Source organism: Chamaea fasciata, unplaced genomic scaffold (genome assembly GCF_029207755.1).
Source record: "Chamaea fasciata isolate MVZ Bird 193981 ecotype frontalis unplaced genomic scaffold, bChaFas1.0.hap1 SCAF_16, whole genome shotgun sequence".
Classification (NCBI taxonomy): Eukaryota; Metazoa; Chordata; class Aves; order Passeriformes; family Sylviidae; genus Chamaea; species Chamaea fasciata.
This window is the reverse complement of record NW_027094101.1, coordinates 2,943,261-2,957,018: the sequence shown is the minus strand read 5'-3', so window position 1 is coordinate 2,957,018 and position 13,758 is coordinate 2,943,261. Positions and strand designations below refer to the sequence as shown.

Genomic DNA, 13,758 nt, shown 5'->3' with positions numbered 1-13,758 from the left:
CACGTAAACTTTGTGTGCCTGTTCTAAGTGCACAGAGCAATTGCAGTGCCCCTTTTAAAGGTGCTTTGAAGCCAGCTTGGGGATTTAACTTTCTGTGCATCTGCTAAGAGAGAACCTTGGTGCAGGAAGAATTGATCCCATTGCAGCATCCAGGCAAGCAAAACAGTTGGGTGTAGCTCAGGTACAGGAGCTACTGAGCTACTGCTGATCCTCTGCTTCCTACACCACGGCTGAGATTTTATCAACGGGATTTATACATAATGGGTGTGTGTAGGCACACATTTTTTAGTTTGATGTGGTGCCTCTCAAGGCCTGGCTGCTCAGGGAGGGAGGGGTGGGCAGGTGGCAGGGCCCTGCCCTGCCCTGTGTTCTGCAGTGCAGTGGCCCCTGTCTGGCATTTCTGGGCTTGAGGGCCCCCAGCCACACTGCCCTGCCCCTCTGAGGTGTGGAGCAACACTTAGAAGGAGGGAAAGGCACCTCTGCATCCCTTTTCTCTGGGATGGAGAAAAGCTGCAAGGGCCCCTGACTGGGGACTTGGCGTTTGAAAGACCGGCTGGAAGATGGTGAGCATGATGGGCTGGAGATGATGGCAATGCCTGATTTTTCCATTGGTAGGTGCTTGGGGTTTTTGTGGTGAGAGTCACATAAATGGATGAAACCAGGAACTGGCTGATGGTATCTCATAGCCAGAGCAGTGTTGCAGGGCACTGCAAATATCTGTAGAAACTGTAATGCATCACACAATGGTGAGGGGTTGGAATGGACCTTAAACACCTTCTAGTCCCAAGCCCCTGCCGTGGGTGGGGACATCTCCCAGGACTGAATCTCCGTGGGCAAACTTGTTCTCACCGCTCTCAGTAAAGAATTTCCCCCTACTATCCAACCCAAATTTCCCCTCTTTCCATTTGTACCCATTACTCCTTTTCCTGTCACTACAGTTCCTGATGAAGAATCCCTCTCCTTGTAGGCTCCCTTCAGACACTGGAAGGTTGCTCTGAGGTCATGCTTCTGTATGGCTCCGTACTCTTTTAAAAGACTGAGAAAATTATTGCTGCCATCATCACTTCCTGATGAAATCACCTTTTGTGTGAGCTTTGCTGTGGTAAAATTACAGATTTTGAGGGCGAACTCCACCATTTATAAGTATAAAACGTTACACAAAAATACTGTTAGCTTTTAGTGGAATGTGAATTTGAAAGTTACTCAGTATAGATTCTGCCCTTTACATATATTCTAGGGTGAGTGAGAAGCACCCTGTGAAAGACCAAACCGTTCAGGACGGACATATGTTTGCTTTTACAGTGTCTTCCTTAGTCCTTCTCCTTTTTTTGTCTCCATCAAGCTGGTGCAAGAGCAGTTTTGGTGCCGGAGATGTTTTCTTTGCTCTCATTATAGCCTTGCATTGCATCCTGGGCACAGTGATTATGCTCATTAACACACGTGCCTGAAGCATTTAGAAAGCTGAGTCAGAAACAATATTTATATCCCAGTGCCTTTCTCCTGTATTTATTCCCATGCTGCCCCAAGTTCTGAAGGAAATAAAACACATTGCTGGGCTTTGATGTCACCAGCAGAACCTGCCCAGTGCTGGGCACAGGTGAGGCCACACCGCGGGTGTCGTGTCCCGTTCAGAGCCCCTCGGTTCCGAACGCACAGTGAGGGGCTGGGGCAAGTCCAGAGCAGGGCACTGGGGCTGGGCAAGGAGCTGGGAGCAGCAGGGTGATGAGCAGCACCTGAGGGAGCTGGGGGTGTTTATTCGGGACAAAAGGAGGCTCAGCGGTGACCTCAGGGAGCTGGGCAAAAGGAGGCTGGAGCCGGCTGGGCGTCGGCCTCTGCTCCCAGGAAACAAGTGACAGGACAAGGGGACATAGCCTGAGGCTGGGCCTGGGGAGGTTTACGTTGGACATTAGGAAGAATTTCTTCTCAGAGTGATCAGATACTGGAACGGGTGGCATAGGGAGGTGGTAGAGTCACCGTCCCCAGAGGTGCTTTAAGGAAAGATTCGATGTGTGTCACTCAGTGCCATGGCGCAGTTGACAGAGCGGTGTTCGGTCACAGGCTGGACTCAGACGTCCTTTCAAACGCTGTTCGTGCAGTGAAGTTTTTGTGCGGTATCCGCCCCTTCCCAGAGCCGGGCACCGCTCCCGGCGCCGCCTCAGCCGCACTGCGGCGCGGGAGGGGGGCGCGCGCACGCCCCTCGCTGTTCGAATCCCAGCAGCCAATCGGCCGCCGGCGGGGCGCCGCCGCTGGCCAATCACGGCGTTCAGGCGGCCCGCGGAGGCTATAAAAGGCGGCGGCTCGGCGTGGTGCGGGAGGGCGTGGCCGGCGGTGCGGGAGCGGCGCAAGATGGCGGAGGGTGACAACAACAGCGTCTACCAGCTGGTGAGGGCGGGCGGCGCCGGGCCGGGGCTGGCGGCCGCTCGGGCCTGCCGGGGGCGGCGGCGGAGCCTGGCCCGCCCTGCCCTGCTCTGTCCTGCCCGCAGCGGTGGTGCGGCTGCCGTGGGCCGCTGGGCCCCGCGCGGTGTGACGCGGTTTGGCTCCGGGGGGTTCGGTGCGGGATCGGTGCGGGGCCAGGCCCGGGGCGCGGGAGCGGCGGCTGCGCTGCTGCTCGCGGGCCGGAGCCCCCGCTAGCGCCTGGCCTTGCCTCCTCTGCGGGGGTTACCCCGACTGTGTCTGTGTCAGTCTGTGTCTGAGTGTCCGTGTGTGTCTGTTTGTGCGTGTGCAGCCTCCCGCTGCGGGAGCGAACGCCGCCGCGACACGGGAGAGCGGCAGGCGTTGGGTGATCAGCTTAACTAAACGGGCCACGATAGGCTTGAATAGTTAAACGCAAGGATATATATAGAATTATGCCTGAATTGGTAAGCGGCTGCCGTGGGAAATGGGAAAAATCGCTGCAAAAGGCTGTGAGGGGGCTGAGGCTGGAAGCGTTTGAGCGCTGCGGTGCTGCACATCCAGGCTGGGCGCAGGGAACAGCTCCAGGAGCTCAGAGCTGGGGGGAGGCTCCAGAGTTTATGGGAAGTCCACGGAACTGTGTCCTTGTTCTTCTAGTCGGCGTCGGAGTTCTCACTGGAATTAAGCGTAGCACGTAGCTGAGAGTGAAACCTGTTCTGTTACTCTGCGCTGCAGACGTGCGCTGCATGGCTTTTCACCTCTTACTGCTCGGGCAGCGCTCGGTTCTGTTCACGGTTTACCCGAGTTTTGTGATCTCTGGGTTGCCATCTCCCACTGAGGGGAGGCTGTTAAGCTCTGTTAAATGTGGAACACCTCAGGTGAACTGCTGAACAAGGTGATGGCAGCACAGGTCCTCCTTGCAGGAGAGGTGTAGGGAGGAATGTAGGAATCACATAGGAAGTGGAGTTTAAAGGCTGTCTTGGGCAGCTTGTGGGAAAACTCGCTGTCCAGTTGTGATCAGTTGGATGATTTTACTGTGGATTCTGAGTCTTTATCCGTCTTCCTCATAAACTGGCATTGGACAGCAGCTAGAAAGCTTCAGTTTAATGTGGTAGAGTTGTCCTGGAAAATACATTTATTTTTAAATAGTTCTCACGTTACAGTTTTCTAGTCATTGACACTGAAAACTTGAGAGGCTTTAGCTAGGCTTTAAAACCTGACTATCTACTAATCTGGGGGGATGGGGTGTAGTGAGTGGGAGATTAAGCGAAAACGCCTTGGCAAAACCTGGGAGGAGGTATTGTTTGGCCTATACATGCTGCTGGGATCTTGACTATTTAATCATCATCATAACATCACTACTACCATGTCTTAGTACAGAACTGACATGATTATTGCTAATTTAATTACTCATAAAGATTTGTGGCTAGGATCTTTAATTATTGCACTGGGTTGTTGTTTGTTTGTTTGTTTGTTTTTTTTGCTACTTCAGCATGGGAATTATTTTGATACTCTGGTTAGTAAAAGAGTTCTCCTCTCTTTTTGTGTAGGCTGCTGAAACTTCAAGCTTGGAAGAGCAGTTGCAAGGATGGGGAGAAGTGATTTTGATGACCGATAAAGTTCTTCGCTGGGAGCGAGCCTGGTTTCCTCTGGCACTGATGAGTGTTGTTTCCTTTTCTTTCCTGTAAGTACCTTCTGGAGGGAGCCTGCAGCATCACTGCATCTTCATGGTTCCAAACCTGTTAAGAAAATTAGTAGGACATCTGGAGGAGTCTAAGGCTTTTACTCCAGGTTGTTTCTTAAAACTTGTGAACTTTGTGGGAAATTAAAAACAAAAGTAGTGAAAATAGGAAGTAACACGAGTCACATCGTGCTCAGTGTGATTTCTGCAAAAGCTGCTTGCCAGCAGTAGTTGCTGGTGTTTTTACTGTGCTCAGCTGAATGTTCTTCAGTGGTGCAGTCACATTCTGCCCTCATTCTCTCTGTACCCTGCTTCTTAGTCACATCTCATGATCTCCTCTGGCTTCCCCCCCAACATCAACAGCAATATCTTTAGAGAAAGCTTGTTTCCATAGGGCAAAATATCCTATTCTGCCTCTTTGCTGTGGTGTTTAGGATAAGTTCAGCTTTTTTGCAAAACAGGGGTGTTTTTTTGTATTCTCTGTCATGTCTTTTGAGAAAGGGGAAAAGGGAAGACTGCATGTAACTTCCTGTCAGCAAGGTGAAAGGAAGTGCCTGTCTGATTGGAGGTGCTGGATGTGCCTTTATGTAACATGGTAGTAAAGATGACCTGACTGCCTTGCACAGAGAGCTGTTAGTGCCAGTTGTATCACACTTAGGAGATCAGCTGGTTCTTATCAGTTGCCCTTCTGCTGTGTTTGAGTGATTGCAGACTGAATATGGAAAATGCAGCACTGCTTTAAGTGGAGATTGATGGCCTCTTGTCCAGAACAGGTTTGTCTGGCTCTCCCAGGAGAGACAGGGCAAATGACAACCTCTAGTGGATCTGAGTTCTCTGACTTGAGCAACAAAATGAGAGCTTTTAAACCACCTGGTTATTTCATGTGTTCACTCACTCATCCTTCAATCAGTGTTAAGTTCACTGTGTGTCAATTGCTGAGAGAATAATAATGATGAATTTTTCCTTCTAACTGAGCTGTGTACCTTATTTGCTTGTAGTGTATTCTTATCTGGTATAGTAAGAGAAAAAGGCATTTTTTGTAATTTTTTTTGAGGTTAGGCAAGAGAATAGGTCTACTGTTAGAAGCTCTGAGCCAGTCTGAAGAAGGGACCAAGCATGTCTTGTATTTAACAGTCTGAGCACTCAGAAATAATTTCTCTTCTTTCTGCAGGATGATTTACTATTTGGACCCATCAGTTCTCTCAGGCGTCTCCTGTTTCGTTATGTTCCTCTGTTTGGCTGATTACCTGGTTCCTGCTCTTGCTCCTCGAATCTTTGGCTCTAATAAGTGGTGAGGAAAGCTTCAATTGAAACAGTTTCTTGAGTGTAATTAAGATCTTTATCAAAATGGGTATCTGATTTGCATGTGTCACATGGTTACTTTGTAGAGTCATTGTAGTGAGAAATCAGCAATCTCTATAATATATGATGTGAGGACAGTAGCAACATGGTCTTCATTCTTTTTTCTGCAAGATAACTACTGCAACATACCTTTATTGTTCTTTTCTTCTGGAAAAAACAGAGGGTTTTTTTTAAGAAGTGGGCACATTCTTTACTCTCCATTTAGCATGCTAGTTAGTTCTGCTAGACTAGTTTTTAGTAATTAATGGATAATAGATACTAAGAAAAGTGTTGTTTGTATGTTTGAAAAGAGGCCATAGCAGATGTGATGAAAAAAGAGACGAATGCAGAGGATATGAATTTGATTGTGATTGAAACAAATTTGAAAAAAGGTAAGGGTTGTATAAAAGTAACTTGAAGAAGAACCTGATTTGAACAATTTTCAGTTAAAGGTGAATTTTAGTGTATCTACTTTAGGATGACTAATGTATAAATGTTCTTAGGTAGATATGCATTATTTGTGTGTATCAGATTAGGGTCAGTAGTCTTTGGCTTGGATGTGGTTGCTCTTTAGGAGTCAATTTACAGGAAAATTACAGAGTCAGCATACGGGAAAACTACCTGGGGGCTTCCATTGCAGTGCTCAGTAAGGTATCAACCTAAGCAAAGCAAATGCCAGGATAAGTGCTGTGGGTACATTTTTACTGCTGGAAAAATGCCATGGGAGAGTTTTTTAAATTTTAAATTAAATCTTGAATTCTTATTTCTGCCTTTTTTTTTCCCTTCCCTTTAATAAAAGGACCACGGAACAGCAGCAAAGATTTCATGAGATTTGCAGAAATTTGGTGAAGTCTCGTCGCCGTATTGTTGGCTGGTGGAAGCGCCTCTTCACTCTGAAGGAAGAAAAGCCTAAAATGGTATTGAGTTCTGGGAATTAATCTCTATTGTCTTGAGATTTTGTCTGATTTAGCTTTGTCTGAAGTATTCTAGCAAGGCACATGCCTGAATGAACTGGTATTCCAAACAAACAACAGGCAGTTCTGGCTGTGACTGGATACTGGTGACACATTTTTTCAGACCCGGGGTGGTAAGATCCAAGACTCAAAAACTTGCAGTTCTCTGCAGTTTAGGAGCATACCCTTGATGATAAGATAATGGAAGACCGGGTTTCTCTGGATAGGTAAATTTTTGTAAACAGACTGTTTGCAGTGTGCACAAACTGTCCAAAGAACTGGATCTTTAGTAGTGTGTCAGCTGGTACATGAGCTACTGTGCCAGTGTCCCAAAAAACTGCTTTGGGAGCAGCACTGGGGACGTCAGTCTGGCACTAAGGGGTATCTGGGCAAAAAAGAACGTGCACCCTGTCCAGCTGATGGTGAGAATAAACAATTGCAGATCCTATACTCTCAGTTTTCACAGCCTGTGCATAGGTATCACGTGTGGAAAAGCCAGAGAACTTCACATCAGTTTTAAGTATTGAAGTATTGCCCAATACTGAAGGGAAGGGAGAATCCCCAACAGGTCTGTGCTAACTCTCCCTTTTCACTTTTAGTACTTCATGACTATGCTCCTCACTCTTGCCGTGGTTGCCTGGATTGGACAGCAAGTTCACAATCTCTTTCTGACCTATCTTATTGGTAAGTGTGTGCATGCAAAACAAAAAGAATTCTTGTTAGCTGTCTGAAATGGATTGAGACTGGTAGAAGTAATTCTTGGTTAAGTGTGGTGGGGTGTTTTTATTGCAGGGTTGTGCTTTTCTCTTTTCAAGCAATTAATGGGGCTTAAGGGAAGGAAGGAATTGCAGAGCGACAGAAGCTTTTTAAAGGGAGTGTTAATTCTATCTTTTCTCCTTTTCCTATCTAGTAAGCTTCTTGTTACTGTTTCCTGGACTAAACCAACATGGGATCATCACAAAGTACATTGGAATGGCGAAAAGGGAGATCAACAAACTTCTCAAGCACAAGGAAAAGAAAAATGAATGAAGACTTAACTGCTATTCCCTCTAGTAAAAGGTTTCCCTGGGAACAGTTTTGAGAATTAATGTATAATTAAGACGATAGAAGTTGTACTGCTCACTGACTTTTTTTTTTTTTTTAATTGGCTCCCTGATGAAGTGAAAAAGTCCAGCAACTGCTGTGGGTTTGTCTCTTGCTGTGCTGAGTAGGGTTCTGCAGCTGATCCTGTCTGAGGGATCCTCTCCTTTGATGTATGGAGCTTGTTAAGTGTCTTCATCAAACTAAGAGACCCTGCATAACTCCCCCAACAGCAGAGCTGAAATGCCTGATAGTACTTCCGTAACTGTGTTAGTTTTGCTGATCATTAATTGTGGCTGCAGCAAGTGTGAGAGGCAGTTCTGAAGGCTGATGCTTCTTGGAGGCTTGTTACTACTGATCCTTGTGGCAGGAGGACAATTAGCTGAGTGAGAATGGCCATGGCTGAGGGTGCGCATCTCAAATGGAGGCAGAAGGTGGTTCCATTGTCTCACTGAATTTGTTTGCTTCTTTTGGCTGCGTGTACCTGAGAATGTGTTGAGTAGGGGTCTGGAATATATAAAGTTGTAGTTATTTAGCTGTAGTGTAAACTCATTGCACTGAGACTGTAGAAAATGAGTGAAGGTGTGTGTAACCTTAACAGCTGACTGTTCTGGAAACTGCTGTTGTCATGGAGCCTTGTAGCACGTTTGGTTTTATGAATGTTTGTCTGTATACAAAATCACTCTGAATATGCCGAGTCTGATTCTGTAAATAAGCCTGAATTGTTTGTGCTTTTCTATGATCTCTCCCTCCTTTTTTAAAACTGAATTTTTTTTCTTTTAAAAGCTAAAACCTGTGTTAATGTTTTAAAAGTTTACTGTTTTAAAATGAACTCTCTTCAGTGTCTGTTGTGACTGTTGAATAGGTAAATACAGACTAAAGAGAAACTATTTGAAGCCTTGTTCCTTGTCAATGTACAGAAAAGGGTGTCAATGCGTTCTTCAGTTAAACAGGAGATCTGGGAAGGGTTCAGGAGGTGCCGTGCTGACCTGGCACAGCCTGTCGGAGGGGGAGATCCTGGGTGTGTGAATCCCGGCGGTGACACGGCGCAGTGTCCCCGAGCTGTGTTCTTGGAGTCGGGGAATACACTGACACCGGGTTCGGTGCTGCACCTCTGCTGTCACAGCACCGAGTGCCGCGTGCTCCTTTGGAGTTCGGACTCAGTACAGACACAGCCCGTCCATCAGCCGGGGCTTTGCTCAGCCCCGTGTGCCCGTGTCCCCGTGTCGCAGCTCCGCTGTCCTGGGCCGGGCTCAGCTGAGCGGCGGCGCGCTCTGCCCGGCGGAGCGCAGCTTTTTGTCCCTCGCGCCCCGCCCTACGCGCGCGAAGCGTCCCCGTTCCTATGGAAGCCAGGCGGCGTCGTCGCTCCGGAAGTGCGCCGCGCGGCCTCGGCCAATGGGGAGGGCCAGGCTCGAGAGGCGAAGTCTCGCGATATCTCCCCCCGCCGATGGCCCTCCCATCACCCCGCGCGGCCCGGGTTCTTCCTTTTCCGCCATCGCGCTCTCGGTGAGTGGGGCCGGAGCCGCGGTCGCGCCTCATCCGTCCCGTCCCGGCGCCATCCGCGCCCCGCGCCCGCCCCGCCCGCGCCGCCGGGGGCAGCGGGCACCGCCCTACCCGCCTGGCCCGGTTTGAGCCGCCGGCAGCGGCCCTGGCGCCGTGCGGAGCCCCCGGAACGCGGGGCGGGGGACGGCAGCTCCCGCCCGTGGCCCCGCGCTCCGCGGCGATGCGCGGCGGGAAGCCGGGGCGGCGGCCGCGCCCGGGCCGGAGCTGTGGGGAGCTGGGCCGGGCAGGGCGCGGGGAGCCGCGGAGCTGGTGCACTGCGGGGCGTGCGGATCGTGCGGCGAGGCCGGGGAGGAGGTAGCGGAGCGCGGGGAAGCGGGCGCGGCCGGGGCCCGGAGGGGAGGCGGCCCCGGCCCGGGGGGCTGGCGGCGCTCACCGGGGCGGGAGTTCGCTCGCGCGGTGTCGGCGTTTCAGTGGTGAAAGTCCTCGTGTGCCGCGGGATCTGTCCCCGTGGCCGGGTCAGGGACACCTTTGGGGACCGTGCTGGCGGCGCCTGGGCTGTGTCAGAGAGGGGCGGCAGTGCCAAGTCATGCCTGCCGCGCTGGGGCTGCTCCGGGGCTCCTTTTCGCCAGCGTCAGAGAGCTGCTGCCGGGTTTCCTTTCCAAAGAGTTGCGTTTGTGCATCCTGCAGGATTTTTGCAGATCAGTCACCCGGCCAGCATCTGTTAATATAATACCACGTAGGATCTAATTAGTGCACAGGATTGGTACTGTGCAGTTGGGTTTTAATTGGGTTTTAAGGCCAGACTGATTTACCTGAGGAGATGTCACACTGCTGACATGGTGTCTGGATGGTGGTTTTGAAATCGTGCGTGTGCTTTGATAAAGCCAAGTTTAACTGTGTCACATTCCCTGACGTGTTATGGTAGGGGTGACTCTCCTTGATCACAGCTGAGCGTGTGACTGGGTTCGCTTCTTTACCTGGAGAGTGCATTTTAGGGCTTAATGCGACTTCCTGTCAGCGCTGGATCTTTTAGATCTAAAGTTAGCCTGGACGGGAGCTTTGCCGAGTGTCGGTGTGCTGAGGAGCCGGTGCAGTAACGGCTGCCCTCCCTCCCCGCAGGCACCATGGTGCGGATGAACGTTCTGGCCGATGCTCTCAAAAGCATCAACAACGCCGAGAAGCGTGGGAAGCGCCAGGTGCTCATCCGGCCGTGCTCCAAAGTGATCGTCCGCTTCCTCACCGTCATGATGAAGCACGGTGAGTCCCGGCCCTGCTGCCCCCAGAGTTTCACCTTTTGGCTCAATGATACAAGATGCTTTGCCAGAAGATATTTCCTGTTCATGGTTAAAAAAGCTGTGGGATGTGGGATTCTGGAATAATTAAGATGGTGAGAGTTTGATTTCAGATCACAGACTTGTTACACATCATATAGCGGGAAGAGTAACTGAGGTTGGGAGGTGAATGATAATTCTTTTCCTTCAGATTTCTTCTTTGGAAGTGTTTCAAAGCACCAGAATTTTGGGCAGAGTAGTTGCTGTGCAGCTGCTTTGTATGTTGGCACAAAGAAACAACCGGTAAAAGAAGTGAATCAAGGTGCTTGAAGTAGTTTGGTGCCCCATAGTTAATTAGTTGTGTTATTGCAGCTGAGTGTTACATGTGTCTGTGTCTGCTGGTCTCCTACAGGTTACATCGGTGAATTCGAGATAATTGATGACCACAGAGCTGGGAAGATTGTTGTCAACCTCACAGGCAGACTCAACAAGGTAGGATTTGTCTTCCTGGGTTCAGTTTTCTAAAGAGATGTTTAAATCAGACTTTTTTTTTTTTTTTTTAAATTTTATGTTTGTCTGCTTGTAAGGGAGGTGGGATTTGAATCTGTGTACATAAGAGTAGGATGGATATTATCAGTTAAAAGGGTGGTTAATTTGTCTGGATTCAAAGTGATATGAGTCACTAATTACATTTCTTTTAAACTCTTGAGCATGTAAGATACTCTTTGAGGGAAGTCTGCTTGCAAGTGCTGTGTATTTGTCTTCAAAGGCTTTCTGGCTACCTGGTGCTTTCTCAGTTTCTTTGATATTTAAGCTATCTGGCAGACTTGTCTTAGGAGATAGGAGCTGAGTTGGTTTCCAGTTGATGTTTGATACCTGCAGATGTGGAGAAGCCAAACCTTTCTCCCCCCTCCAGGTGGGCTTTGCTTGCAGTCAGGGAAAGTTGAATGTTACGTTAATTGGTGCTGGTCAAGTTCCTGGGGCATATGAGGCATTCGTGTGTGTGTTTTGGAAATTTTTAAATGCTTATGTCTCAGACTACTGAGCTGTGCAGTTCTCTGGTGACTTGCTGTGCATCATTGTTTACAGTTTAGCTCTTCAAGTGAGAGTTGGCTCTTCAGTAAAGAAAAAAAATACTTGGTCAGAATATCTTGGGGGCTGTCCTCATGATGAATAAATATGCCATCTGAAAATTGCATGAGTGTAGAAGGCAGATGGTCCTGACACCCCCAACTTACTGTGGTAATTACAGTGTTATGTGTGTGTAATAAAAGCGTTGTAGGTCAGGTTAGTTCCTTGAGCTCTTCCAGAATGATTTTGTAATGGATCTTCCAGGCTACTGGATATAATGTTTCTCTCAGTCATTGCAATATGGGAACGGTTGCTGAGTTCAGAAGGATGTGCATAGTGCAGGAAGGTGTGCTTCTGGTTTGGTGTTGGCTGGTTGTTGATAATTAGAGCCAGTGAGGTAACTGGTGGTGGTGCTGGTGGTCTTGGTCACTAACACAATTACCTTGAAAATTCCAGTAACTTTCATGCATGTTAATTTCTCCCTGGTTAAAGTCTACATGAGTTTTTTTTTGCTAACTGTGTGTGGTGGTTAGAGGTAGAATATCCCTGAGCAATCCCAAGAATTTTGCTGATGTTACAGCATGCTTCTGTGCTCCCCCAGGAGTGGGCATTACATGGGGGTGTGACTTCAGCAACAGTTTGAGGCTGTTGAGGTGAGGAGGAGGAGGAGAGGCTGAGGAAGTACCAGGTGTGGAGTTGCTGGGTGGGAGGAAGCACTGCTGGTGCTGGGGGTAACTGTGTGTTTGACAGCACTTGGTGAAGCCCTTCAGGCAGGGAGCTGGGATCACAGATCCATACAGTGCAAATCCATGAAGTTCTTAAGTTTGTAATGGAATCCTCTTTTACAGTGTGGTGTAATCAGTCCCAGATTTGATGTGCAGCTGAAGGATTTGGAAAAGTGGCAGAACAACCTGCTGCCTTCCCGTCAGTTTGGGTGAGTACAAGGAAGGGTCAAATGTGTGTTGTGTGTAAAAATGTTACACTCACAAACTGCCTGAGTTAGACTCACCTGGCACCTTTCCTCTGATCAGCCTGGAGTTAAATTCCAGTCTAAAAATCCATCTTCCATGTAAATGCCCCTTTAAACCAGTTTTAAAAGGAGCAGTGCTAAGCAAGGATCTGTTCCTGCTTGGCTTTGGTAAAATTATTGGAAAATAGGACTGCTCTCATACTTGTTCCATTTTTATGAATGGCAGTTTTTAAATGGAAAGGGAGTTATGTAAGTTACCAGGTCAGTGGATGGAAGTAGATTGTACTACTTGAATTCACGTGTCCAGATTAATATGCACATTAATCAGCTATGGAGTGATGAGGGACTTGGAGCCTGTGTTGAACAAATCTCCACAACACAGGAAATCTTACTATTATGCAGTGTATCTTTTTTTCACGAAGTGTAGAGAATCAAGAGCTGTAAATCCCAGTGCACCAGAACAGCAGAGCTGGAAGAGTCTCCAGGGCCATGGCCAGTCTGTCCTGTCAAAGGATTAACAGTTCTGTGCTTTTTCTGTTCTCCAGCAGTAACTCCTGCTCCAGCTGGCCCTGCGTAGCTGCTCTGTGGTGCCACTGGGAGTTGTAAGAGTATTTCTAGAGTGGTGGGAGCAGAGTTCTCAGACAGGGAGCTGTGTGGGTAATGCAGATGTTGGCATTAGCAGCGACAGCTGCTGCGGATGCAGAGCCTGCCCTGCCACGGGCAGTGAGGCACAGATCCCAGCTGTGGAGCTGTCTGGCACTGGCACCTCTGCCTGCACTGGGCAGCAACATCTCTAGAGGGTAAAAGTGGACTTGGTCTAGAAAGCTTAGAGTTCCTGCTGCTGCAGCAGCTGGACAGGGACTGCCCAGTGGGAATATGCAAGGGAAGAGGCAGTTGGAGAATAAAAGTCTGTCACTGTCCTGTGTGTGCTGCAGAGCTGTGCTTGTGAGAGGAGCTGCTTTTGCTCTGTTGATGGTGAGATCTCCCTGTGTTGGGTCTGTTCTCACAGGAACAGGCCTCGCTGTTGTAACACAGATGAGGTTGGTGCTGTCAGCTCGGCAGCAGCCTGGAACAGGGAGATAAACTGAACATTTGCTCTCTCTTGGCAGGTACATTGTACTGACAACCTCAGCTGGCATCATGGACCATGAGGAGGCGAGACGAAAACACACAGGAGGCAAAATCCTGGGATTCTTTTTCTAAAACTTGTAAAAAAAGAGGATACTAATAAATTGTTCAAATGGACTCTGGTGTTTCCAGTCGGTATTTTAATGACTTCAAACACTGCCTGTGAGAGTGCTTGTAACAGCTCTTCAATAGTGCTCGAGTTCCTGCTTCACTTCAAATGATGTTTGGGTTCCACACCATCCCTGGTCACAGTTCTATTTCTGTCAATGATATAATGTACTTCTACAAGTCACCACTGGAGTGGCAGTTTGGGGTCACTGTACAGGAGATGCTCAGCAGGGGAGCTCCGATGCTAAACTGCTGCCAATC

At 48.7% G+C, this 13,758-nt stretch overlaps 2 protein-coding genes across 2 annotated transcripts; both read left to right on the top strand.

Annotated features, from left to right (window-relative positions):
• Positions 1-2,323: 2,323 nt before the first annotated feature.
• Positions 2,324-8,336, top strand: ARL6IP1 (ADP ribosylation factor like GTPase 6 interacting protein 1). The gene is made up of 6 exons (XM_066198195.1): positions 2,324-2,382; positions 3,942-4,075; positions 5,244-5,363; positions 6,213-6,330; positions 6,966-7,050; positions 7,277-8,336. Exons 1-6 carry the CDS (start codon positions 2,347-2,349, stop codon positions 7,393-7,395), a joined length of 612 nt encoding a protein of 203 aa, XP_066054292.1. The 5' UTR covers positions 2,324-2,346; the 3' UTR covers positions 7,396-8,336.
• A 538-nt stretch (positions 8,337-8,874) lies between these two features.
• On the top strand, positions 8,875-13,506 carry RPS15A (ribosomal protein S15a). The gene is made up of 5 exons (XM_066198307.1): positions 8,875-8,952; positions 10,069-10,206; positions 10,633-10,712; positions 12,140-12,225; positions 13,371-13,506. The coding sequence occupies exons 2-5, from the start codon at positions 10,074-10,076 to the stop codon at positions 13,462-13,464; spliced, it is 393 nt and encodes a 130-aa protein (XP_066054404.1). The 5' UTR covers positions 8,875-8,952; positions 10,069-10,073; the 3' UTR covers positions 13,465-13,506.
• Positions 13,507-13,758: the final 252 nt, after the last annotated feature.